The 27,497-nt window shown below is 39.6% G+C and overlaps 1 protein-coding gene across 1 annotated transcript in view; it reads right to left on the bottom strand.

The window, feature by feature from the left end:
- mrc2 (mannose receptor, C-type 2) overlaps window positions 1-23,889 on the bottom strand; it is a 38,758-nt gene extending 14,869 nt beyond the window's left edge. Inside the window, exons 1-9 of the mRNA XM_084743824.1 lie at window positions 23,586-23,889; window positions 13,024-13,431; window positions 8,878-9,051; window positions 8,549-8,713; window positions 7,332-7,445; window positions 6,081-6,224; window positions 5,777-5,968; window positions 3,265-3,419; window positions 2,998-3,102 (exon numbers count right to left, since the gene is read on the bottom strand). Of these exons, the coding sequence (XP_084599950.1) occupies window positions 2,998-3,102; window positions 3,265-3,419; window positions 5,777-5,968; window positions 6,081-6,224; window positions 7,332-7,445; window positions 8,549-8,713; window positions 8,878-9,051; window positions 13,024-13,431; window positions 23,586-23,712 (1,584 nt within the window). The 5' untranslated portion in view covers window positions 23,713-23,889. The remainder of the gene's footprint in view (window positions 1-2,997; window positions 3,103-3,264; window positions 3,420-5,776; window positions 5,969-6,080; window positions 6,225-7,331; window positions 7,446-8,548; window positions 8,714-8,877; window positions 9,052-13,023; window positions 13,432-23,585) is intronic.
- Window positions 23,890-27,497: the final 3,608 nt, after the last annotated feature.

Genomic DNA, 27,497 nt, shown 5'->3' with positions numbered 1-27,497 from the left:
TATACAGAACCCACCCATGGGGTTCTACCAAGAACTCTTACCCTAACCTAACACTTCCAAAAAGGGTTCTTCAGAAGGAAATGGTTCTGTGTAGAACCTCAGCCCTTTAAGAGGAAACTTTCTAGAACTTTTATTTGTAAGAGTAAACTACAAGTACAAATTCTTCTTTCGCTGCTGTTCCTTCAGATTTGTTTCTCACTATAATGTCTTATACACGTGCTATAACAGTTAAATAATCACACAAAAATCCAATTATTGCAGGGGGTCCCTGGGGCCTCGAGCAGCTGCTTGCACCCCGGGCCTCCTCTGACTTCAGAGATCAGTGGTGTCTAATCTCTCTGTTTATTCACACATGAAGCAACTGTTTCCGTGTAAATCTTTTTAAGTATGAAGCAGAAAGGCAATTCTAGTGTAATGACTGACTAGGTAAAATAACAGCATTACATTAATGAGCAATCCGTTATTTTTCTGGAGTAATGATCCCACCAGTGTGGTTCGGGAATCATGTGGCGTAACGTTGCTGCAGCGGGCGGCAGGCTTTCTGTCATTGTTGTTTCACATGTTGTGCGAAGTGAGCTCATCTGTTCGAGACAAACCGCGCCGCCTCAGGGCCCTGCCGCCTGTGCCATGCCAAATGACCCCTGTCACATTACCACCCATGATGCCTCGCTCCCCAGGGACATGGGTAATGATTCATTACACCAAACAAACAGTCCATCCATAGAAAGACCTTTGTTGAGTGTAACAGCTGAGAAACAGCACGGCTCTCAACTTCAGATCGTTTACTTCATAAATCAACGCTCAGCAAAAATAAAATATAACACTGCTGGAGGACACGCAAACGCACACTGCGGTTTCTTTTCTCACGATGATTATCCTCTATGTCACACACACTGAAAAACAAACGCTATGTTGGTCAGGTAGGGACAAGACAGGTATGAGAGGCTTAAAGTCTCATATGAAGAAAATTATAGGGTGTGAAATCACAGACAGATGTAGATGGATCCTCCAGATGGGATTTAATTCGCCATGTGGGTACAAGCAGCAGGCATGATAGTGCACTTCTGTTGTACGCACAGTATAGATTTTTGAATGAGGATACATAAAACATATCCCAGTTTGAATGCCTTAAAGATTTTCTGTATGGAGACGTGAAGTCCCTCCCCTTCTGGTGGACCACCATGGAAGGGAGAGACAAATTATTTTCATCCTGTTTGAATTTTGTCACAAATTACGCATGTTATTTTTGTTAATATAAAAGATGATTTTAAAAGACACTTTGTGAAAAGTTTGTCGTAGTTAATTTGTCGTACATCTCTTGTCTGAGACGGCACAAATAAGGTTTGGGAAAAATATTTAATTAAACTACAGGTAATTTGTAGTTTGAATACAAAAAAAAAGCTTAAAGCTAACAAATGTCAGTTGCAAACGCTGCCCCGTGTAAAATTGCTGGATGGATGAGCTGACATCTAGCTCTTAACAGGGCGTTGTTAAAAATAGATTTGCTTTTTACATTTCCAGCTTTACAATAATGTGAGAGAAACTGAGTGACAGAGTGAACAAGACACCATTTCTTAATAAGTGTATATGGTCATTAGCATTATTACTAATGTTAGCTAACACTAGAAATATTTCTGCATAGAGGATATATTTCCTGTAATGTGTAAACTCTATATCAACACACCAATTTAATGTCAGTTTAAACCATTTTGTATGTTTTAATATTAACACTACGTGAAACATCTAGTTATCTGAAGGATGAGAGCAGAGACTGATGGTTGTTCAGTTTTTTACAGTTTAAACCTAAAACTGTCTTATTTGAGAAAACATGACCTATTCAGCAAGGTAAGTATTTCAAATACACAATTACAAGTATTTGTATTAAAGTATTTCTTTTACAACTTAATTTTTTTTTTTTTCTACCCCTGTAAAACAAACGGCGACTTTCTCGACTTGTTAAATCATCTTTACCATGGCTTTGAATTGCCCCAGCTCAGTTCTGGTCTGCATTTTTGTTTGTTGCCACACACATAACAATCTTTTTAATTGACAGGCATTATATGTGTAATTAATAACATATTTCCACTGAGATCAAAACAATAGACTTGTCTCTCGCCACTGACGACTGTTCCTATCCGTAAGGTCCCATGGTGGTCCAACAGAAGGGGAGGGACTTCACCTCTCTATTTTGTGCTTTGTTGTGTTTTTTTGGGGCCAGTGGAAAAGTACAGGATGTGTTAAGCCAAGGGAAGAGTGTGTGTGTGTCGGGTTTAGTTTGTCTGGGGTGCCTGGTAAACTTCCCAGGCAGTAATTTATATTACAGTTACAGACTGGGGGCGGACTAATGGACCGGTGGAAGAGTGAGAAATGGAGGGGAGCTTTGAGAAAAGGGGGCAAAGGTGAAACAAGGGCTGGATTATTTAGAATAATAATTATGACACCAGCAACACTACTGTCTGCAGCTGGAATAAAATGCTGCAGGAGATCTGAGTTTTGGCTGTGTTGCACCATCAATGATTCATTTTTAATCCTTGCACTTTAAAACTAGCATTGAATTAACAAATTTAAATGTAAACCTAATTCTAACCCTTGAGATAGCTAGAAAAAATTTTGCTGGCTAATGTAACATTTTGTTAAGGAATACAGAGCAGCTGAAAGTTTGCTGGTTCACCCCCTCTTTTTGACTTACTAGGTCCTGACAGCACCTCTGTTTCATTTCAGTTTAAATAAATAAAGATGGATTTAGTGAGCTAAAGATTAGCCTTTAATTGTGCAATTTTAAGTCTGGATTTACTCATTTCAAACCAAAACTCTGAGTAGAACTAAACTTAGATCAAATTAATCTTCATGGAATAAAACTGAGAGTTATACAGAAGACAATAAATCAAAAGTTCATATCTAGTTCAGAATGGGAAAAAAGGTAATCTAAAGCATAAATGTCAAGAAGAAAATGAAACATATAGCACTAAAAACAAAGAGAAAAAATTAGAGTAATACTTGTTTGCAGTCTTGGTGCTGTGGTTTCCCATCACTCTTTGTTCCCAGTTTCTTACAGATGGAGGGCAGAGTCAGATTACAAGGGCTGTCGTCCCAGCGGCCCTCCTGCACATGCAAGCAAGACACAAACAAGAGAGAGAGAACACAGCTGTTCAGTATATACAAACGGAGGAGACTCGCTGGCAGTGAGAGTCCATCACTTTGAGGTGATCAAGGCCCCAGACTCTGGGGGGTCAGCGTGAGGGTGCAGGGCAGGGGGTCACTCACAGCTCCCCAGATGGAGACGCAATCTTCTTGAGTGTTGCGGAAGTTGTTGGGTTCAAAAGGGTGCCAGTAGGTGAAGATGACGGGCGTGTGGTCAGTCCATTGGAAGTCCATTTGCATATCAGTGTCATGGAGCCCTATCCACAGCTGGTCAATGTCTGGCAGAAGACACAGATGGATAGTTAGTTATGGCTGCTGGGTTTCGTTCAAATTTTCCAGCACTGACATCAGAGATTGAAACTAACTAAGTACAAATACTTCATTACTGTACTTAAGTTGATTTTTCAGGTCTCTGCACTTTACTTAAGTATTTCTTTTTCTGACAACTTTTTACTTTTATTCCCTACATTTTAACACAAATATCTGTACTTTCCATTCCTTACATTTTCAAAGCAGGCTTGGTACATTACTTTTAATGCATTTGAGGGGATTGAATTTTGTTCTGGCAACACAAAAAGACAAAAGTAGATGAAAACAACGTAACAAGACAACAAGACAAACACTATATAACAAGACAGAGATGACTAAAACACATGACAAGATGAAAGCGATGTAACACAACAAAAGCAATATAACAATATGTAACAAGGCAAAAATAACATAAAAGATGCAACAAGATGAGTATGATACAGAAGATGCCACAAAACAACATGCCCTTTTCCGTCATGTCTTCAGCTGTCTCATCTAAATAAAGGCGTAAAAATGCCCCCCAAAAATATTTACAAAAAAAGATGCAACAAGCCAAGTATGGAGTAACAAAATGAAAGTGATATAAAAGATGTAACAAACCAAAAATGCTGTATTGTGTGACATATTAATGTGAAAACCACGTGACAAAACAAAAATAACTAAAAGACGTAACAAGGAGAAAGCGGCGTAAAATATGTAACAAGGTGAAGAAAAACAAAAATGACCAAAAGATGTAACAAGACAAAAATTACATAAAAGAGGCAACATAATGTCTATTAAGTAACAAGATGAAAATGATATAAAAGCAAGACAAAAGCGACGTAACAACCCGAAAACAACCTAAGGTGTAACAAGATGTAACAAGATGAAAACAACGATAAAGACAAAACAACGCAAAAATAACATAACAAGATGAAAATGATGCAACAAGACAAACAGATAAAACAGACATAGAGGGAGCTTTGACTATGAAGTAAAGCAGAGGTTCAGTTAAGAAATGTCCTTCAGAGGGCTTCTTTTTACTTTTATACTTTAAGTACATTTCAGAGCCTGTACTTTTTCTCTTTTACTTGAGTAAAGAAGTTGAATCAGTACTTCTACTTTTAGTCTTTTTTGACACAAGTATCCGTACTTCTACTGGAGAACAGAACATGTGCACTTTTTCCCCTCTCTGACTGATTTGTTGGTTTTGATACTGATTCCTGCATGATACTTTTTTTTGATACCAAATCCATTTTTAACAAAAATAAAAGTACATTTCACATTATAGTTACTCACTGTAAAGGAAGCAGCCGTTCACAGACCTGTGAGCATCTGTGAAAACTGTCTTATTAAAATAAAGAAACGTATGGAATATCTGTAAAGTATCAGACTATATAAAAAATATAAATAACTCAAAACATGGTATAAAATCAAATGGCATTTTTGATACTAGATAATATTGAAGCTATTTTGTCTGTATGAAAGTATGAAAGTTTGGTACCCAGGATTATTGTTCCAACTATGGCTCTAATATGAAACTGTCAAACTTTTCCATGAAGTTCAATAACTACACTGGAGCAAATCCATGACCTAAAAATTTGATTCCTGCCTCCATGTGCTGTTTTTCAGCTCAGTGACAGAAATGAGCTGCCTGGTTTCCACAACATTTGAGCTTTCTCTGGATGTGGGCATAAAATGTAGGAAAACAGCCTTTGAATACCACTGAACAGAGTTAATATTTTAGCTTTTTTTAAATTCTTTTTGTTTCTTCAGATTGCACACTGGAGGAAGGCATAACTGAAGCATCGGTGCATTTTTCTCCCCTGTGCTTAAAATGGAAACCGAAGAATAGAATTTAGAGAGAGATTTGAGTGTGAACTCTTTGTGAACCCACTGCACTTCAACATTAGTTACACGCACTCCTCTTCCTTCTTTTTGTCCTTGTTTTTTTCTTCTTCTACATTTACACAGAGAGATATCTAAAGCCCTGATTTCCCCTGACACAGAATACCTTTCTAAATGTTTATCGTGTTCCTTAAAGCCAACTACTAGCAGGTACACCGAGGTATAGACACTGAACTCTGATTTGACAGCAATGCTGTTCAGAGGAAAGGCGTAGAACAATACAAAATGAACAAATCACTCTTTGATAATCTAAACTAAATATCTTTGGGTTGTTGCAAGCTATTTAAGGGCCCCATCTTGGTATTTGGGAAACACTGATTTACATATTTTGCCACTTTCTGATATTTTATAGACCAAACAACTAATCGCTTAATAGAGAGAGTAATCAACAGATTGATCGACAATGAAAATCATCATTGGTTGCAGCCCTACAAATCACCTTTCCTCAGGTTGTTTATGATGAACTCTAGCTCAGGTAGGGTGTGGATGCTGACCAGGTTGGCCTCCATCTTCTGACAGGTTTTCTGAGCTGTATCCCAGTCAGTCTTCTCCGATGTCAGCTTGTAGCAGCCAGCCTGGAAGGCCTGCCAGCCCACATCGCACTCATATTTCTCATCGTCTGCCCACGAGTCTGTGGGAGCAAAAAGATAAAAACCCATCAAATTCTGCACTTTGGTGCTGAGGCTGGGCTGGAACTGCTGCATTTCACTTTAATGGACTCATTCAACTGGCTGAACGCTGACCGGTAGTGAAGGGGTCCAGGGTGGCGTTGGGCCTCTTCTTGCAGACATATGGCAAGGCAACAGTACAATCACGGTTTTGCCAGCGACCCGATGACTCGGTTCTGATCACAGCGCAGTTCTCCTCCTCGGCATGGTTTGGCTGGTCTGAAAGAGATTAAAGTTTGTGTAATGCAACAATGTGTGTTCTGAGTTTGTCACACCACATAAACAGCTTGTGCTCATAAGAAGAGATGTGTGCAAGCGGTGAGTTCACTACTTTCAACAGCTTAGCTAGCTTGTGAAGAAACAGAAAAATACAACTGTACAGCTTCTGAATGCAAGATGAGCTTATTTGCCTCGTTAACTCATCGTAAAACACTTAAATCAAACTCAACAGAATCAAAATAAAACTCCCTGCAGCTCCCTGCAGTATTCCTTGGTGGCTTTCTCTGCTGACTATACCCGCAGACATGAAAACTTCCTCTCAGCGGGCTGTCAAGTATAATGCATGATTGTCCTGTATCACAAAAAAAAATGCACTGTCCCTTACTGAAAAAAACTATCCCATATTGTTGTGCACACTCTATTCTAACTGCGTTAATACATTAATAGATGTAATTAAACCGTTCTCTAGGTTCTCTTATTGACTATTTCTTTTATAATCATGTTGAGAGCAGCAGAGAGGAAAATGATGCATAAAAAGCAGACACTGGTGCATAAAACTAGAATACAGGAAAATTATGTATCACTCAGAATCTCATAGGCGAGGACCCCAGTCTTGACTGAAGTCCCCAGGTCTGAGGCTGCTAGGTGTCCCTTATTGTTTCTACATTGAGGGCGGCAACTTCAGGTCTGTAGCTCCTGTGCTAGCACTTAAACATCAACACTACCCCGATGCTCTGAGCTCTGCTAACTGAGCTAACGAGCTAATCGCAGCTACAGTTAGCAATTATTAGCAATATCTGGTGATATGCCACAGATTAATTTTGAGTATGAATTCAACAAATTCCGTATTGCACCTTTAAGAAACATCAGAACATTATTAATACCAAGTTGCCTTTATTTAAGGCACTTAACTCCCAAACGCCCCAGTGGTCAACACTGAAAGACTGTGGTTGCAGTGGAATGTGGCCGTGTGTGTTTGAACTCAAAGTAGTGTGTTGCTAAAAATGAGCGAGCTGCACATTCAGCCTTCTGTGGGGAAAGTGTTTAAAAAAAGATCACAGATACTTCAAGCTCAAAAAAAAAGGATGGTTGTTTTTACGGTCTAACCTGTCTCCCAGTTGAGATATTTGAGTGGTGAAGAGTCGGACCACTGCCAGCCTCCATGGATATCCAGGTCGTTGAGGCCGATCCACAAAGCAGCACTGTAACCTGTCAGTAAACCTGAAAGAGCAGGACAACACACATCTAAAATCATTTAAAATATAACAAGAGAAAATCTGCACAGTTAATACTGTGCTTCACTTAATCCTAACAGTCAACAGGATTGTTATGTAAGAGCAGCACAATATTAGCAACGGGGTCACAACATCCGAAAAATCAATTCTCCTGGTTGGGAGAGTAAATGTGCTCAGCAAATTAGGAGTACAAATTATTCTGTACAGCAAATCATTTCATTGCCCTCAATCACCAAAGTTGGCTGGCAATGATGAATATAAATGTGAAATATGACATGAAATCAAATCAATATCAAAATATAAAAATAAAATTAGTTTCAAATAAAAATATTTATATTTGAGGCTTTTTTGTGGCTGTCTCAGGCAGGTCATACGGGGATACTGATATTAGAAATTTGAATTATATTATAGGAGATCAATCAAGGTGATTATCGTCACTGCAAAAAAGGTGAAATTGGACGCCCACAGGTCCAAAAAAAGAAAACAGAAAATCCTAAAATTCCAAATTATTCTTAGTAGTGGAGTAAAAACTAAATAAGAAAAGTAAATTATCTCAAGAAAAGTTTTTTAGTTTATTTCCAAACTTATCAAGTTTGAGTTTGATTCAAAATAGAGATGCACAAAAAGAATCAAGGCCAATAAATTACTGGCCAACATTTGCCTATCGAGGTATATCGGTCTATATTAGTATTGCCGTATATTAACTAATAAATATCTCAGGCAAAATGCTCTTTAAAAGCCAAAGTTTATTTGTTAAGTTTTTAGGTGAACTTTACAAGAAAAAAATAACTGAACACTTGAACTGTCAGAATTTTTTTTTTTTGTTGAGTGATATCAGTTAGAAATTTAAAAAAAATATAGGTTATATGAACTTCTTTTTAAAAATACATTAATGTAAAAATATTGGTTATTGTATCAGTATCAGCCATGAAAAGCAGGTAATTACCACTTATCAGTATTGGCTGAAAAAAGTCCATATTGTGTATAATGTGTAGTTGTTCTGAAATATCAACGTATATTTCACACAATAGCTACAACATGAGCGGATGCCTCTGCACACAAATGCACATGTGTGCACACTGACATTACCGTTGATGTAGGTCTGCTCATGCAGCTTGGTGATGCTTAGCAGGTCTGCCCCCTGCTGCTGGCAACTGATCCGAGCCTCGCTCCATGACAGCGTAGCCTGGAAGTTAAACTGGTAACAGCTGTCTGTCAGCGGGTCAGTATCCCAGAAAGTCTCACAGCCACTGCCTGACAGTGAGGGAGGGAGATAAGAAGTTTGTTACACCAGGAGGTATAGAAGGGGGAAATTACAGTATACTGGACAGTTGGGTGAGAGGAAATTGTGGTGTAGTTTGCTCAGTTTCTGGCAATTTTACCAGTTGAAGAAAAAAAGTCCTGAAGTGATAACTCACTCTTGACAGGACAGAACCCCCAACGCTCGTCCTTGCCGTAGTCGTACGTGGTGGCACACCAGAGGTGACCGTCCTCACGCCCGATACTGGTGCAGCTGTGGAACCACTGGCCATCATACAGGAAGGGCAGATAGCAGGGGCGGCCATGAGAGTTCCCCTGGATTGTGTAGATCTCTGGGAAACAAAGAGAGGAGAGACTTCAAAATCCCTGCATGCAGCAGGAGCAGAGACAGCCCAACGTTATGGCTGTGAACTGCGCTGAATTGAAATATTTTATCTGTTTTCTCAGCGACTTGTATAATCAAACACATGGTCAAAACAGAGGATGATGTTACAGTCAAAACAGTAAAGTCAATTAGTGGTCAGCAGAAGGAAAAGAAAACAAATAAAAATTGGTTATTAGGAAGTATCTTTTATCATGAACTTTATATGGAAGCAGAATCTGAATTTAGAAAAAATATTTTAAAGAGTTTTGTTGTGACTGCAGAGTTTTGGAGATATCGGTCGTGGAGATGTCTGACTTCTCTCCAGTTTAATGGGAATAAACAGCTCTTCAGGTAGAAGGAGAGGAATTATACGCACGTCACGTAGGTGCAAAGCTATCAGAGACAGTTTCAAAGAAAAAGGTAACACCTGCACACATTATGACTAAATAGCACTCGGCTTGTGGTGCTCAAAGCGTCAAAAAATCCATTTGAAAAAGTCAACACAAGTGTCTCGTTCCAGAAATCATGACCTAGTTACTCAAGATAATCCACAGACCTTGTTGTGAGCGGTTTTGTGTTCATGCAGATCCATAGAAATTAAATAGTTCCTGCATGAAACTGCAGGTGTTGAATTTTTCACATGTATTTTTTTGATGATCAGAGCCTCACAAGCCAGGTGGTATTTAGTCATAATGGTCATCAGGTCAGAATTAGTCACATTCTGACCTGATGAAGATTCAAACGTAATCGAAATGCTGGCAGTGAAACTTTTTGAGGCATGGACTAAGTGTGCAGGTGTTACCTTTCTCTTTGAAACTCTTTCTGATAGCTTTGCACCTACATGATGTGCATATAATTCCTCTCCCTCTTCCTGAAGTGCCATTTAGTCCCATTATATTCAAGAGGCGGCAGACATCTCTAATGACCAATACCTTCCAAACTCTGCAACTCACACCAAAATTAGATGGATAAAAAGCACCACAGGCCAGACGTTTGAGTTCAGCGACCGCCTGCCTTACTGCCTGCAAGACTCCATTAAGATATTGCTCAATTTAACCGTTAAAAACATCTACTCCTTCTAAAAGTCCATTAATGATTTGTTATGACTCATTAACACACAGTGATTCTTTCGTTGGTCATTTTATGATTTAACTAACAATCTGTATATGCAGTTTGACAAAATACCCTGAAGTTGCTGTTCTAGTTTCTACATTTCAGCAGTATAGTACGGTGGGAAGAAAAGAGTAACAGAGAGAGAGGCAGAAAGGCTGGATATGTAGTGTTACCAAAACAAGTTAGGCCAATGGAAAGTAGGGCAGACATGTTAAACGAGGGAGGAAAGATTTCTGAGGCTCCCTCACTACCTTCCCTTTCTGCTCCACCGCTGGCTGGCTGGCTGGCTGCAGCGGAGTTGCTTCTCGTCTGACTAATGTCAGAGGCATTCCTCTCCAGCAGCGAGTTGACTTCACAAAGAAACTTGTGAAGATCGGCACTTGAAAGCTAAAAATGTCAATGCACCCGATTCCCTCGCCACAAAAAAGTTAAAGAGACTTACGAGAGGAAGGATAAAGAAGAAAGTAAAGGGAGATTTTCTGGTCTTACGTTTATGGCAGATCTGGTTTTAATTGCAGTCAAGCAGAGCTTGTTAACTATAGAGTCGTACGGCTGACTGAGCCTCGCAGTATAGTTTGACAATGAACAACTGTGACATTTGATATTGGTAAGAATGGCACTGACAGCGGAAATGAGGCTTAGCTGTGAACCACCATGGTTAGATTTAATCTGGGCTGAAAACTATATATAAATACAAATATACTGCAGGGCAGGGACAACGCTGTGTGTTTACTGGAGTTTACAAACACCAGCAATGTTTTCGTTGGCTTTTCGGACTGGCAGACAGCCACTTGTCCTCAAAGATTCCCTAAAAGCAATGTTTTGCTATATCCATTTGATCAGATACAGCTGTGGTATTCACAACGGTAAGCCTATCTGCCCCACGGAGGCATCACAACATTCAGTGAAGGAGCCGCTCACTGGGTCACTGTATCACAACAGCTGAGGAAACAAAGACAGGCCTTCAGTCCGTTTCACTGAGAATGACTGGCAGACTCATCGAGTGGGTGTAATATTTGTGATCTTATTTCTTATTTTGGTGGGAGTTCACCAGGTTTTGGTACATATTTTATTTATTTGTTAGTATTGTTACTTTTTTATTTAAGATTTTATTGTCCTTATGATCTTTACATTTCAATTAAAAGATGCAGACTTGCTTAGCTAAGCAGGTTGTGTAACTTGAATGTATTTTTTGTCTATTTACTGTATGTCTATTCCGAGAATTAAAGTGGAAACAGACAACTTTTCAGCTCCCTAATGTTTCCATGTGGTATTATTGTTGCAGCAAAGACAACAGGTCCTCTGTCAAAGTCTGTTTCCACATCCATATGTGTTCCCTCTTACCTTAAAAAGGACATTTCACCCCAAAAATCAAAATACATGTTTTTCTTCTTACCTGTAGTGCTATTCATCCATCTAGATTGCTTTGGTGCTGAGTTGCAGAGTTTTCAAATAAATAAATAAACTGCTGTTGAGTTTTTCAAACGTATTTTTTGAGCACCACAAGCCGAGCCATTTAGTTGCATTAAATTCAAGATGGCAGACATCACTTACACTGATATCTCGAAAACTCTGCAACTCACACCCAAACAGTCTGGAAGGTTGAACAGCCCTACAGGTAAGAGGAAAATATGTATCTTTTATATTGGGTTGAACTGTCCCTTTAATCTGCATCGAACCATGAACTACCCCTCACCTGTAGATGGCACTGCTGCGGGAAACACTATCTGAGGGAGAATACGCTTTGATACGACACCGGCTCTCTTCTCAGAGCCTAACTCCAAGAAGAAATGATCAGCGCTACTTTGGAGATAATAAAGAAGCATCCTGGGAAAAAGTGTGCACAGTGGAGACCGATGAAAGTGAGTATTATTGGGAACCAATTTAAACACTGATGCAGTCATTATTCTAAAACCATTAAACTGTGCAATCAACTCATAATGAGTTAAGAAAAGTAGAATTACGTTGGAGAAATTTAATAAAAGGTATTAAGTGTGTTTTTCCTTTTTTTGCTAAATCAAAGTTATGACTATATTGATGATTCCAGTGAATAATTTCCAGTGAGAAACACGCTGTCTTCACTTAGAGACTATATTTACAGAGGACTACAGAAGACGGAGAGAGCTGAACATAGTGATGTCACCATGAAATTGACCTTTGACCTTTCAGTATAAAATGTCATCACCTTTTCATCCTATTAGACATTTGTGTGAGTAGGTTAGCATATAAAATCTTGGGTTATGGCCAAAAACGTGTTTTGTGAGTTCACAGCGACCTTTGACCTTTGACCACCAAATATGGATATTTATATTTATATAAAAGCAGATATTCAAGAAATTCCCTCAAGATGTTCTTGACATATTGCCTACATGAGAATGGGGTGAACGAAAGGTCACAGCGACCTTTGACCGTCAAACTTCATCAGTTCATCGATGAGTCCAAGTGGTACCAAATTTAAAGAAATTCCCTCAAGGTGTTCCTCAAATATCACACCCACAAGAATGGGAGACAGTTGAGGTCACAATGACCTTGACCTTTGACCTTTGATCTTGAAAAGTTGGTCAGTTCACCCTTGAGTCCGAGTGAACATTTCTACCAAATTTGAAGAAATTGCCTCACAGCATTCTTGAGATATGGATGGATGGACAACCCATAATGCCTCCAGCCATGGCTGTCACTGCCATAAGAAGTTGTCCAAGTTATTTTAAAGGGAATCTGGAAGTTCTGTTATTCACTAAAATGCTTTTCTTAGATATTTTGCGTTAAACAGATAAATACTGACCACCATTGGTATGTTAATCTGAACTTTGACAACAAGCGTGCTTACCACGATATGTTTTAGAGCACAGGTCCTGCACACCACCGTGCAGCGTCCATTTGAGCGATGAAGAAGAGGAGGAGGTTGAGGCGGAGGAGTTCCAAACTGAGGGCGAGGGAAGGTAGTTGTTGAGGTTGTCCAACACCTGGCCGCAGTTCCAGGTCCAGCGCACTCGGGGGGGCTCGCGGTCACAGGTGTACACACCCAGAGGAGACCTGTCCTTGGAGGTGAGGTTACCAGTGGTCATGCCCAGGCACAGCGAGGAGCCCAGGTTGAACAGGCGACCCCGGGTCACCCACTTCCAGCGCTGGCTGGCTTCCTCGCAGGAGGACGACAGGATGAGGGAGTGATCCCGCACTCCCAGGCACCCCTGGGCGCCCTCATGGAAGAAAGCAAACTCGTCAGAGTCCAGCGGCGCTGTGCAGAGAGAGGGAAACAGTGGCATCAGTCAATAATGCTGATGAAAACAGGATTCCGTGGTAACAGCTAATGTGGCAAGAGAACAGGTCAGTGGCTGATCAATATCTCCATTGATGGATGCAGTGCTGCTGGGTTAGAACAAGTCTGAGTTGCGTTTGTGTGATGATTTCCTTGCATAATACACTCCACACTTGTTGTTAATCCACCAAACATCCTGTTATAACCCCAAAAATCCTGTACACATGCATTATATGACAGAGCTCTCAGCGGGAGGTAATTGCAGAAATGTCATGCAGTAAACTGGGAAAAGTGGTTGCACATGTTTTTAATGCAAGGTTAGCAAACACAGTTGAAGTATTTCAACATGCCCCAGGTCTCCTTCACCCAGTTCCCGAAGTTTGACCTGGAATTACCTCCCACTTTGTTCACTGCATTTTATGGTGTCTATTCCTGTTGGATTTGACTTTGGAGAAAGCAGCGGTTGGTGGTTCGGGGGTATAAATACACAAGGATCTTTACATAAGAATCTGTAGGGTGACGCTAATACAGTTGGCTCAAATAAGTGAATGTTTTTACATGTCAGAATTTGATTAATTTGGTGAAATTGGGGTGAAATGGGCAGCTGTTTTCCAGTGAGACTTCTCACTGCTATACACTGGTGCCTTTATTGGCATTACTTCATAGTGATTCTCTGAGGAGCTATAATTGCCTGCAAGGTGTTACCCACACAGCTTTGCTGTTTTCTAATATGCATATATAAATATATATATACTTATGCCACAGAAAGTATGCCTGTGTACTGGCAAGAAGCAGGACAAAAACATTTAATGGGTTGCTGTGAAGGGTTTCCTATAAAAAATAAAATAAAATAAAAGGAGCTATTTTTTCAGAACAAAATGTAAAGAGATTTTAGGAAACTGTCACAGTATAAAAATCACACCAACATATGCATAAACTCTGAGTTTAAAACAAAATTGCTATCTAGCAGTTGGGGGTTTAAACTCCAGACAAAATGAATTACTGCCACAAATCTTTGCATGCATCAAAAAATTGCGATACATTGTTTTTGAAAATCAACAATATCACAAAACATCACGATACTCAAGCGTGTCTAGATTTTCTTGCACCCCGATACAAAGTTCTCAGAAATAAATAAAATGTGAACAGAAACTTAAAAGTTACCAAAGAAGTGTTAAACTGAACACATCCAGAGCAGTGGCTGGACGCCAGCCTCCGTGACGTGAATTTCAGGAACAAAACCCAACAACCTTTCTCAAAAAAAACAAATGTGGTTTTTTGCTTCGTTGCTTTTTTTTCTTTTCTGCTTTTTCTTTTAGGATTTAGAAACTGGAAACCTATAAGCCAGTACTGTGAATATAATGGTGTGTGGTTATGTGAAGGTGGAAGAAAGGAGGACAAAGAAAGAGTGTAGGAGTGACTCTAAATTAAGGTCCTGTTAAAAATTACCTAAAAAGAAATCCTCAAAAGTCCACATAAACCCCTTCTCTCATGCAGACCTGAGAGAAAAAGTGAGACCCACAGCATTCCTACTCGGCGGGCTCCTGTGAGAGGCCAGGAAGTGGGGTAGGTGGGAAAAGATCACTGGGCATTTGGTTGAGAAACTCAACTATCCTGAGCGGATACTTAAGTCTGCTCAATCCCTCGTTTCCTACCTCTCCTCTGAAACACTCCAAAGCTCCTGTTCTGCTTTTATAGACACAGAGACAATAGAGTCTCATCAAGGGCTCCATAAAAACCCCTGTAATCTGGAGAGGACTGCTGACACGCCCCTCTTCTTGCACTCATGCTTGTGGCTGCGTTTCTCAGAAGTGGTGTTAGTTCACTCGGTCGGTAGCAAACACAGTGACAGGGCGCAGTGGCAGACTGGTTCAGCATAAAATGATCTGTACGGTGCAATCAGATATAATCACCGCCCTGCTCTTTTTATAAAGCCATCCATCTTACAGTAACACCCAGCTGTTAGGCTTGTTTACTGCCAATTCGCTGCTTTAATCATGAGTGATGCAAATCAGGGAAAGTGACACAAAACCCATTAAAAAGACAGTTCATGGAAAAAATCAAAAATATATATTTTTCCTCTGGCCTGTAGTGCTATTTATCCATCTAAACAATTTTGGTGTGAGCTGCAGAGTTTTGGAGATATAAGCAACAGAGATGTCTCCAATATAATGGGACTAAATGGTATGTGCCTGTGCTGCTCAAAGCAACAACAACAACAAAAAATACATTTGTAAAACTCAACAGCAACATCTCTTTCCACGAATCATGACCTGGTTACTGAGGATAATCCACAGATCTTGTTGTGAGCAGTTTCATGTAGGAACTACTTTCTTTAAAATAGTTCTTTCTAGGGAAGTGTGCATTTCGTCTTTTAGTTGGTTAAACATTGCTGCCCTTGGTAGTGCTACTAGCCGAGGGTTAATTGTTTCCTTTCTGCCTGCCACTAAGCCGGTGCTGCGGGCCCATCAGATGGCAGCCCTGCTCTCCCCTTGCTAATGCCTGGATGGTCTAGATGTTGTTATCAGCAAACTGGGACAGATGACATCTCGTAAACAGTGCTGTTTAACAGTATTATGATCCAGAAAATGAAGATCAGGATGTGTGTAGGTTGTGTCAGAATAAAGTGGCATACTCAACTGGATCAATGCATAACCACATTCATACTCAATGTAGCATGTGGACATTAACCTGCAGGGAGAGCAGGCTGCTAACATGCTAACACACTGCTAATCTTGGCCACTCTATATGGCAAGATGGCAGCTGTCAGACGCTGCGATCCTGCTCGATCTGAAAAGTTGTATCATTTAGTGAGTTATTGTCATATCTTTAAGTATACTGCACGGTGCAACACATTTTAGCGTCATTTACGATATGCTGTGGTTACTGAAGAATTAGATCAGTGTCTTCAAATGGCTCTTAAACACATTTTCGGACAATGTTTACCATTATCAATTAATTAACTTTGCTCAATTTTAAACTGTTTTCTGAGTGTTTTCTTGCCTTTAAAGTAGTCGACGAGCCTTAATTAAAATTTTTGTTTAATTAACAAAGATATTAGTCACCAAGAACATCTCTACTTCCTACATGAAACTGCTCACAACAAGATCTGTGGATTATCTTGAGTAATCCAGTCATGATTTTCTGGAAAGAGACGTTGTTGAATTCTTCAAATGTCTTTCTTGGCTCTTTGGGTATTACAAGTTTTAGCCCAATTATATAAGAGAGAAGACAAACATTTCTACGGCCGATATCTCCAAAACTCAGCGACTCACACTAAAACAATCTACATGGAGGAAAAATATGTTTTTTGACTTTGGATTGAATCGTCTCTTTAAATCTTCTCATGAAACCAAAAAAAGTAGCATAAACTTAAAGTTGCACTGTGTCCAAATGCTGCTCCAAATAACACAAAACATCTCCGTTGCTTTTGGGACGAGACTATCTTTCCATGAAGCTGTTATTCTAGTCACTCCTATTAATGCAACATAATCCGGAGCTGGATCCAATGTCAAAGAAATGCCAGCAAAGACCTGTTTCTGTGGAAAGTCACTGTCTGCTGTATCCATTGAGTTTAAAAGGGAAAAACATTACTGACTTCAGTCAGATCTTAATCTGCTGATTATTTTCTTGATGAAATGATAAATCGTTCGGCCTACAAAGCACCATAAAATTCTAGAAAATGTCCATCACAATTTCCCAAAGCTCAGTCTGCTTTATTCAAAGTGCTCATTCCATCCATTCACCTATCTGCATATCTAAATATTTAATCCTATGTTCATGGAAACAAAGAAACCCACCAAATATTCACATTTGTCAACACAGAACTGATGAATTCTTGTATTATTTTTGCTTAAAAATTAAGATTTAGAAAGATCTACTGGCACAATGTGGCAGAAATGGAATATAATAGTCGTAAGTATGTTTTCAGCAGCTAGCGTATGTTTTATGTGTGTTTTGGTTACCTTAGAATGGGCCATTTATATCTCCCATGGACGCCACCATGTTGAATCACCATATTTTTACAGTAACCCTAAGACAAACCAAACACTGGCTTGAGATGCAGCGTTTTTTTTGTGAGCTGCACGGCAACCATAGGTCCTCCTACATGCTTTGAAGGTGAGAGTGAGGCAAGTTGAGCTATATGCCACTAAATGTTGCATACTGGTCCTTTAAACAACACTGGCTCATTTCATCGGATTTTAAGGAGACTCTAACCTGGTGGCAGCCATGAAGAAAGATTAAGAAATTAAGAAATAGCCAGTCTTCCTGCTAATGGTCTCATTAACTTAAGTAGGCCATATAGAAACATCAGTCATAAATTGAGACTAATTCATAACCAGTTAAAAACTCCTTGTAGTAGCTTTAAAGCACTCTTTTTATCTCTTCACCAATCTACATAGCTATATATTTCATTCAATGATAATAGAAACTAATATTCACATTAGGGGAGACAGAACTTTTAAACTTAGATTTTTTGCCTGAAAAATAACTTGAACGATTAATCAGTTACCAAAATAGCTTGATTAGAGAATTAATCAATGATCGAGAGAACCTTTCAGCTCTAAAAATTATACAAAATCGTGTTTTGCATTAAACCCTGCAATGCAAGCTAAGACTTGTTTTCGAAGAAAAGTCACTGTTGTATTCAGCAAGTTTAGTATTAAAAGGGAAAAATATCACTGATTTTTGTCATTTATTAATCTACTGATTAATCGTTTGCTCTGTAAAATGCAGGAAGATTGTGAAAAATGTCCATCACAATTTCCCAAAGCCTAATTTAACTTATTTAAATGGTTTTATCCATTCGCTGATCTATTTAGTTCTATAATCGTGGAAACTACAAAAATTACTACAGATGTTAATGATTAATGATTAATCAAGTAATTGCCGCTAAGAATTTAACAGACTAAAAATATATTGATCGATAACTAATCAATAGTCTAGAAATCACAGTTCTCGTGTCTTATTTGCCACTGTTTTGTCTGACGTAGTTGAGTAAGAAAACTTGCATTTAAATTGAGAAAAAAAAGGAGAACAAAAAAGAGAAGAGAACAAAAATGTAAATGTAAAAAACTGAAATAAATGTGTGTTTTGTATCTTATTAATTCTTAATAATTAGTCGATTGTTGTTTTCATCTATCAGTTATGGAAAACACACAAAATATGTTATGTTTTAGGGAAACCCAGCAGGTAGTCACTTAAAACATTAATTAATAAATTAATAAATTAATAAATTAATTGGTTGTTTGAGCTCTAAAAACTGAACAAAATATTTTGCCCTCAGGATCGCTCATGTAAATGCCCCTCTGACAGACTTGCTCTCAGTTCTGTGTTGTAATTCATCTCCACTCCGCAATTATAGTGTGACGTCTACCACAACAGACAATAAAATGTTGATACACTATAATCTTAGCTCAGGGTTTAGTAACACTTCTCATTGCAAGTAAAAACCCTGAGGATACTTAGAGAATGGCTGGACTTACACAACACTGAGTTGTTTTAACGAGGCGAGACATACATGCCAATAAATCAGTCTAATGCCATTTTGTCATCCTCACAATGTGAATTAAACCATTTTTAAAAATAGACCACAGAGGCAGCTCCAACGGTGCCTGTGGGAAGATTTTCACACCAGCACCAGCCCAGTGAAAACCAGCATTATTTTGAGTGTTGAATTCACTTCACTATGTGAATATGAGCTCACAATGACAATGTGAGACGTTCCTGGAAAAAAGCTTTTTGAACCGCTCGACAACCTGAAGCTGAAGCTCCAGACAGCGAGCTGCAAATTCAAAAAGAAGTTTTTAATTCCAGTCTGGAGGGGACACAACTGGATGTTTGATGTGAGAAAACTCGCGGGCAATCAGAGAGAGTGCAGAATTCCAGATTAACTTTAAGCCACTGAGCCCTGTGAACGCTAAGCCACAACAGCTCTCCTGCTGTGATCTCATCCTCTTCTTTGCCCTGTCACCCCTTTTTTCAACGCCGAAGACAGTTTCCCCACTGAAGAGAGAGAGGCTGAAACCCACGGCCAAGAGCAGGCAGCAGCGCTCGCCAACTGAGGCAGATATTCCCAGAACCTCCACCCCCTCAATACGGTCATCTGTTGGACCAGGTTTGAGGACAATACTTTGAGACGTGGGTGGCTAATCAATAGCAATTCTTGGCTTGAGACATTATGAGTTCAGCAAAGTTCTTGATCCCTCACACTTTCTGGTGTGACTCATTAAGAGGAGTGTTTTTCCAGTCTTTTGTTTTTTTGCAGTACACTTTGACTTAATCTAAACATCTAGATTGCAGTCTGAGCAAAATACTTTCTCCCATAACCTGTCTTTATTTTGACAGATGTTCGAGATTACGAAAACAGGCCTTCACTGGTCACTGTGATAAAACGGCAACCAACAAACAGACAGGAAATTCCAGCCTGCTGCGTTGTGTTTGTTTCTTTGGTGTTTTATGGTGGTCTGGCCTCTGAAGGATCCAAAACTGTGGACAGGTTTTACCTCATCAGAGAAGCACGGGAGAGCAGGGAGGGGAGCGTATTTGCATTTTGCAGCCACACTCAGAGACAGAGCTAACGGGGAAAATCCATGATGCTGCAAATCACGTCAATTTCAAGAGCAGTGTGAGACTGAGGATGTGCACGCTGTCAAAGCTTTCCATCACTGCCACACTTATGCACAGTACAATGAGGATAATGACTTATCGCAGTTTAGCAGGGCTCAACAATAAAGACTGCCTTGGGCAAATACAAGGTCATGTCAAGCAAGTAAATCTTGCAACTCACTTGCACAGCTTTGCAAATGGCAAAAAAGAATTAAGGTATTAAACTATTTTGATAATTGATTAATGGTTAAAGTAATTTTTCATGTAAAACTTGCAGATAATGCCGTTTTCAGCCTCGCAAAAGAGAAGATTTCCCACTTTTCTTTGTTTATTTTCATATTAAACTGACCGTCTTTAGGTTTTGGACCAACAAAACAAGATATTTAAAGACCCGTGGACTTTCTGACCGTGCAATTAAAAATATAAAGCATTACAGCTGAACCCTGGTTTAGGTTTAACTGTTATGTTAGATAAGAGAAATACAAAACATGTAGTTAAAGGGAAAATTTGGCAAAAATTCTTCAGAAAGCTTAACTGAGGAAAGCTGAGTTCTCCTGCTGCAAAATCTGTTGTTCTTCCTTACATCCAGTGACATCACTGGATTTGAGGAAAGAAGACTGATTTAGCTTGTATTTTTAGTCTCTGCCTCTTGATAGGTGCCCTGCTAGATTATTTTTTTTGGTTGTTTTTTGGTCACTTAATGCTATGTTTTGGTGATGTTAGTTTCTGTGTTGTCCCTGGTGGTTGTTGTTCCTGTTCTCGTTTCCCATATGGACAGTTTTTTTTCAAAATTTTACACTGCACCACGATCAAAGCTGTGCTGTGCTCTTTTTTACTTCTTTCACCTCTGCCCTTCAGACAGCCCGAGCCACTGCTGTCACACCCACATGGACGCCCACATGAAAAATGCTGAATTTTTCCTTTAAAGGAGAAGTAATTTTGACTGGCATTTTGTGTGAGGTCATGAACAACTTTGCCTGAGCTTGGCACAAGAGACCTCCACACGCAGAGCTGGAGCTGTCTCCATAGACAGTGAATGGGAAAATAATGAGGAAATCCCACATCATGTTGGGACCATGTTAGTCAGAACTTGCCCAAATAAACTGTGGAGTGTTGCAGTTCTGCCAGTCATTAATCAGGGAAAATATCTTAATTTCCTTTAAAACATCTAGTATCATCACTCCCACTTTTTCTTCTTCTTCTAATTTCTATTTGTGGTGACAACACACAGCACAGCACGGGACAAGCATTTCTAAAGCCATGAAAGTTCATGACATGCTGATCTGTTCCTGATTAGATATCAGATATTTTCAGTGTTAAACTCTGGTAGCTGGGTATTGCAAAACAATTCAGATAAGAAATCCAAAGAGACAACTTTTCATAAGGCAAAATCAACAGTGATTATTTTCCCCTTATATCCCTCTGTCGCTCATCCATTCAGTCCAAAATGATTGACAAGGGATTCCCAACTTTGGCAACAGGGGAATTTGATGGCAGATGGGTGCAAGTCATTTTAAAATTAAGAAACTAAGCCTCGCAAAAAGAGCTCCAGATTATTGAGGATGTGTGTCTAGCATTAGGCCTATATTCTTAGGGATAATAATGTGAAGCGAGGGAGTGTAAATCCACATAATCTCAGTGTTTTAATCTTCAAAATCAAACAAAAAGAAATAAATTAACATCTTTGGAAGGACTATAATGTCCTGAGTTTAATAACATTAAACCATGTTTTGTAAAAAATCTAATTAATTAACTGAAAATGATCAGAATATGTGTGGTTAGTCATTTTCTGCAGGCTGTGTGTTCTGATAAGCAGAGATGACAGCCTAGTTCACCCAGAGTTTACAGTACCTACAGTTACATTACTTGTTAGGGCTGGGCAATATATCAATATTATATTGATACTGTGATATGAGACCATATCATTTTAGATTATGGATATCAAGATATGGCATAAGTGTTGTCTTCTCCTGGTTTTAAAGGCTGCAGTACAGTTATGTCATTTTCTGAACGCATCAGACTGTTCTAGCTGTTCTATTGCTGTTCTGTTATTTCCCTTTACCACTTAGTCATTACATCCACATTAATGATGATTATTAATCAAAAATCTCATTGTGTTAATATTCTGTGAAAGCACCGGTAGTCACTGTTATATGGAGTGAAGCTTGTTGGTTAAACTGACATCCTTTAAATGTTTCGGTCTCCAGTGGAGACTTTGTTTGTTTATGGCGGCTGTAACATGTCTGGGGATTTGTCCAGGAGTTGAACCTGGAATGTCTCGTACCCCTTCAGTATTGTTGCAATATAGATATTGAGATATTTGGTCAAAAAGTATGACACTTGATTTCATCTATATTGCCCAGGTCATCATATGTTTGTAATATTTATTATATATATATTGAATATATTTATTCAATTAACTGCCAACTATTTTAATAGTTTTTGGGGGAAAAAGTCAAAATTCTCAGATTCCAACTTCTTAAATGTGATTTTTTTTTCCTGCTTTCTTTTCTCATTTCAGACAGTAAACTGAATATCTTTCGGTTGTGGACAAAACAAACATTTGAGGCTGTTGTCTTAGACTCTGGAGAAGACTGACTGTTATTTTTCACCATATTCTGACATTTTACAGACCAAACAACACATCGATTACTTGATAAAATAATCAATTGACTAATCAATGATGAAAATGATTGTTAGTTGCAGCCCTAGTATATAATCTTGCTCTTTATTTCCTTTAATGTGCCAAAAAAAGAGAGATCATGCGGCTTTTAACTCCTGTTGCACTCTACTTCATCATCTCATCACCCTCTGTGCAACAGAACAGAAAAGTCACTGACGTTAGTCAAATTGGGGAACTCAGATTTCCTGTTGAAAAGCAAAAATACTGGAAAAATGATGATGTGGTCCCAAAACAAATACTGGATCTTATGTTATAAAACAAGTAGAGCTGTATTATTCACTCTGTAACAAACAGTTTAGGTGGGTTTACCCTCCATGGCATCCCACAACATGTAATGTTGTAGGAGCTGCTCAGGACTGGACTGGATGTGTTAATTGCAGCCTGTAACAGGATGTAAAGGTCACATTTGCCCGCAGGGTGCCAAATGAAGCGTCTCTCCAATTCTGTTTTACAATGTAGCCTAAAAAACCCATCCGGTATAAAAATAGAACAAAAAGAGAAAGGAAAAAAGAGTGTTGCTTTGCAGCTTTAAATAAACTAAATGCATCAATAGAAATCACAATAGAGACAGTAAGCCAGCAGCCCCTTCCCTCCTCCTCCCCCCCAGTTTTTCTCCACATCTGGTTCCACTCACTGCTCGGACTTTTGGTTCGTGGCATACCAACGCACCAAATCCAGAATACGCAGAAAATATCCGTCATCAGCTGCTTTCTCGTGCTTTTTTCTCACTGGAAGTCGTTATCAAAACAAAAGCATGCACAGTAGGCGAAGTGTCCGCCCGGTTTTTTTCCACTTTTACATGAATGAAATAACGCAAAAGTTGAGATTTTTTTTTCCTCACCCGTAACGCTGCTCTTCAGTTCCAGACTAAAGATGAATAAATATAAAGTGCATTTGTAAAATATAAGTTGCCGACTCGTCCATGTCCTCCTTAATTCCTTGTTTCGGTGACGACCGTTGCCTTGCATGCTCACAACTACAACACACACACACGCTGCAAAAAAAAAAAAGACGAGAAAAAAAAGTGAAGCCGGAGCAGCAGAACTGCCCCAGTGCTCTACTTTACTGAGGACGGATGATGCAGATTTGTTGAGTTTGACCGCTAGAGCTCCGTCTGCCTCTCAGTCAGATGAGACTGAAATGAATGGAGCCGCGTCAACAATGTGTGCGTGTGTGTGTGTGTGTGTGTGTGTGTGTGTGAGGGAGAGACTGTTTGGTTTCCAACATGAGGTCCGGGGACCCCCAGTAGTCCAATAAAAAACATCAACACAATAGAATAATTATTATTTCACAAAAGTAGGCTATTCATAAATCTGAGAAAAAGGCTTCAGCCTCTTTGGCACAAAAAAAATTCATTAGATTTTACACTTCAGATTTGGACACATTTTGGTGTATCTAACCCCGTCGTTCTCAAATAGTGGTCCAGGGACCCCCAGGAGTCCATGGCACTCTGCCAGGAGGTCTGATTCATTCCTTTAAATGATCATGATATAAAATAAATGTATTTATTTATTTGCTTTACAAAAGGGTAAGGTGCTTTTCTAAGACAGGGAATAGAGGGGCGCTGGGACCCCTGAAATCTGATTGGCCACCCCAAGTCCCACCACATTATCCTCAAATTTGGTTGGTTATCTGTCCAGTGAAAGGCGGGACCTTTGATGAGTATTTTTAAATGCTGAAAACTGTTTTCTTCTGTATGTAGCCTACTTTTAATTTTTCACCAGGTTAATTTAAGCTACTCAAGTAGTTAGGAACAAATTCTTAGAACTCCATTGTCAAGGTGGTCAGTCATAGATCATAACATGGACATATTTTATGCAACTACTGCAACAAATAAAACAAGAAAGTTGATGAAAAACAAAAAAAAGAGAAAACTATGGATATAAAATGAGGAGTATCTCCAGTATGGCTTCATTTAAATGGACAGGTGACCAAAATATGACATGATATGAGGCCTCTGTGTTGACATGGTGCAAATATTTTTAATACATGTCTAATATATTTCTGATACATTTCTCTGATGTTGTTCTTTTACATAACTAAGCAGAAGTGTAAAACAAAATGGTTTATGTCAAATCATTCCAAGTAACAAAGGTGAGGGTTGAGAAAAAAGAAGAGAATCTCTGATTTAGCCTATGTGTTATTCAGCCTAAGTTCACAATTATAAAGCATTGGTGATGTTCTTCAGTAAACATGTTTTTTCCTCCAGAAAACCCCGTCCTCTTGAATATTATAGTGTATTTTCAATATGAACAACACACATTAAATCCTCTTACATTCATATCATATCTGAGCCAAGTATTACAAAAAGCCTCAGAGGTGGTATGTCTGAAAAATATGAGTCCTGACATGGTAGAGCGCATTACTCTGACTTTAACAATCCCATAATACTCCTGTAATATTTCAGGAAAGTCTTTGTAGTGGTCAGTGCCTTCGTAGTAATCTTATTATTGCTCATTTTAATGGCTTCCTTAAATAGTCCAGAGGAGACTTGGAGCTTGGCAGAGATATGATTTAGTTTCATGTAAATTGTGGTTTCTAAAGCTTTTTCCAGCCGAGGCAAAAATACATACATTCTTTACTGAAGTAAAAGTACAGGTGTAAAAAAAAAAAAGACTGTTAAAAGAGGAAGTATTGATTCAATAGTCTCTGAGTATAGTATAGTATAAAGTATTAAACCAAAAAGTAGCCCTCTGAATGAAGTGCAGTAAAAAAAAAGTATTTGTACTTAGTTACTTTTCACCCCGGTTTTCTTGATAAGCATCCCATACATAAATTGTGAAACAAAAAAAGCATACTTGACACCGTCATGCTGACCGCTGACATTGCACATTCTTTTTAGAGACGCGGAACATCAGCTTTCTGTCAAGGAAGGAAGCACAGCTTGTGCAGCTGGTGCAGGAGGTATACTTGAGCTCACCTCTACGTGTAGCTCTGGGTCTGGAACCAAACTCCTGGAGATGGGCTGGACGCTCTCCTTTTGCAGGCATGTCCAAGGTGAGCTACTCATGAGTCCCCAGCTGAGTGTCACTGTGTTTTCCAGAGCAATCACCATATGTGCCCATAGGCTGAGCAGCAGTTTGGAGAATTCGACCTTCTAGGAGTCTCTGGGTGGGGTCCTGGGAAGGATATTGCCTATAGGGACAAAGATGGAGAAATCTAGACAAGGGTATTTGAAAGGAACATCCTGTCCAATCTGAACCTGAGTTAAGCTTTGTTTATGGACTTCTGTGTTAGTCTTGGGTTGGTCAAAACAAACACAATGCTTGAGGACAGGGTGATTCATAAGTGTACTTGGTACTAGAACTCCTTAGGCCAAAGATTGATGGTCAGCTTTGTGTTTGCATCATCAGATCTGCGGCTGTGTGGCTTTTTTCAACGTGGGTGAAGAGAGAAGTAGAGCTGTTAACTGATCACCACCTGGTGGTGATTTGGATCAGACTAGGGGAGACAAACCTTGTAAACCCAAACTCCCACTTCCAGAAGAATCTGTCATGCATCCTGAAGGAGGTCGGAGACGTGGAATCTCAGTGGGACATTGTGGAGCCAGCTGACTGGAGCTGCTCGGCTGACACTTCTCGGTGCTGCAACACAGCTGAAACTCAGATCCAGGAGGAGCAAAGCCGATTCCATCCTGAACAGTGGACCAGCTCATTACTTTACAGGGTTACTGGAGAGGTCGAAGGAGTTTGCTTAACCAGTCTACACGTGTTTTGTGGACTTGGAGAAGGCTTACAACCATGTCTCCAGGGGTACTATGGGGTACAGAGGCCACTGCTATGAGCCAACTCGCCCTCATATTAACTAGAGTGAGAGCTGTGTCCATATTCCTGGCAGGAAGTCAAACACACTGTCAGCATGTGTTGGGCTTCGCCAGAGTCATCCCTTGTCACCAATTCTGTTTGTGATTTTCATGGGTCTCGAGCGTTTGATTGAGGACATCAGAGTTCCCTCTCTGCTCTTTGCAGATGGTTCTTTTGGCTTCATCAGACTGTGACCTTCAGCACTCGCTGGAGCAGTTTGCAGGGTGAAGAGGATGTGAAGAGGACAGAATGAGAGTCAATACCAAGTCTGTGGCCATGGTCCTCTGCTGGGAAATGGTGGATTGCTTCCTCCAGGTTGCGAGTGATTAGCTGCCTCAGCCGAAGGAGTTCAAGTATCTTGGGGTGTTGTTCTGGAGTGAAGGGAAACTGAAGCGACAGGCAGTTTGGTGCAGCGTCAGGAGTAATGCAGGCGTTATACAAGACTGGTAAAGAGGGAGCTGAGCCGGAAAGCAAAGCACTTGGTTTACCAGTCAATCAATGTTCCAGCTCTCACCTATGGTCACGAATTTTGGGCAGTGACCAAGCAAATGAGATTACTGATATAAGCTGCCAAAAAATGAGTTTCTTCCGCAAGGATGCCACGTTCACTCCAGAGAGGGCAGTGGTCCTCAAACTGTGCAGCGGGACCAAATATAGAGTTGAACTAAGTTGAATGAATAAGAATTATGTAAGGGTAAAATAAACAAACAAGAGTTTGCTGATGTCACTGCAACCCTGCCCCAGATATGTGGCAGAAGATGGATGGATGGATCCGGCTGCCAAAAGCTGATGTATCCAGTTCCATAATCAAGTACAGAACGTGTCAAGTGAGAACTACTTCATGTCTTTACAGAGAAGAATCAACGTTGGCTGTGTATGTTGGAACATTATATTCAATTTGTGGCCTATAATATAGTTTCAAATGAATGCCAGAATTTCTGATTGTGTCA

This window comes from Lutjanus erythropterus, chromosome 19 (assembly GCF_056507025.1).
Source record: "Lutjanus erythropterus isolate fLutEry1 chromosome 19, fLutEry1.hap2, whole genome shotgun sequence".
NCBI lineage: Eukaryota > Metazoa > Chordata > Actinopteri > Lutjaniformes > Lutjanidae > Lutjanus > Lutjanus erythropterus.
This window is presented reverse-complemented; position numbering and strand designations above follow the sequence as displayed.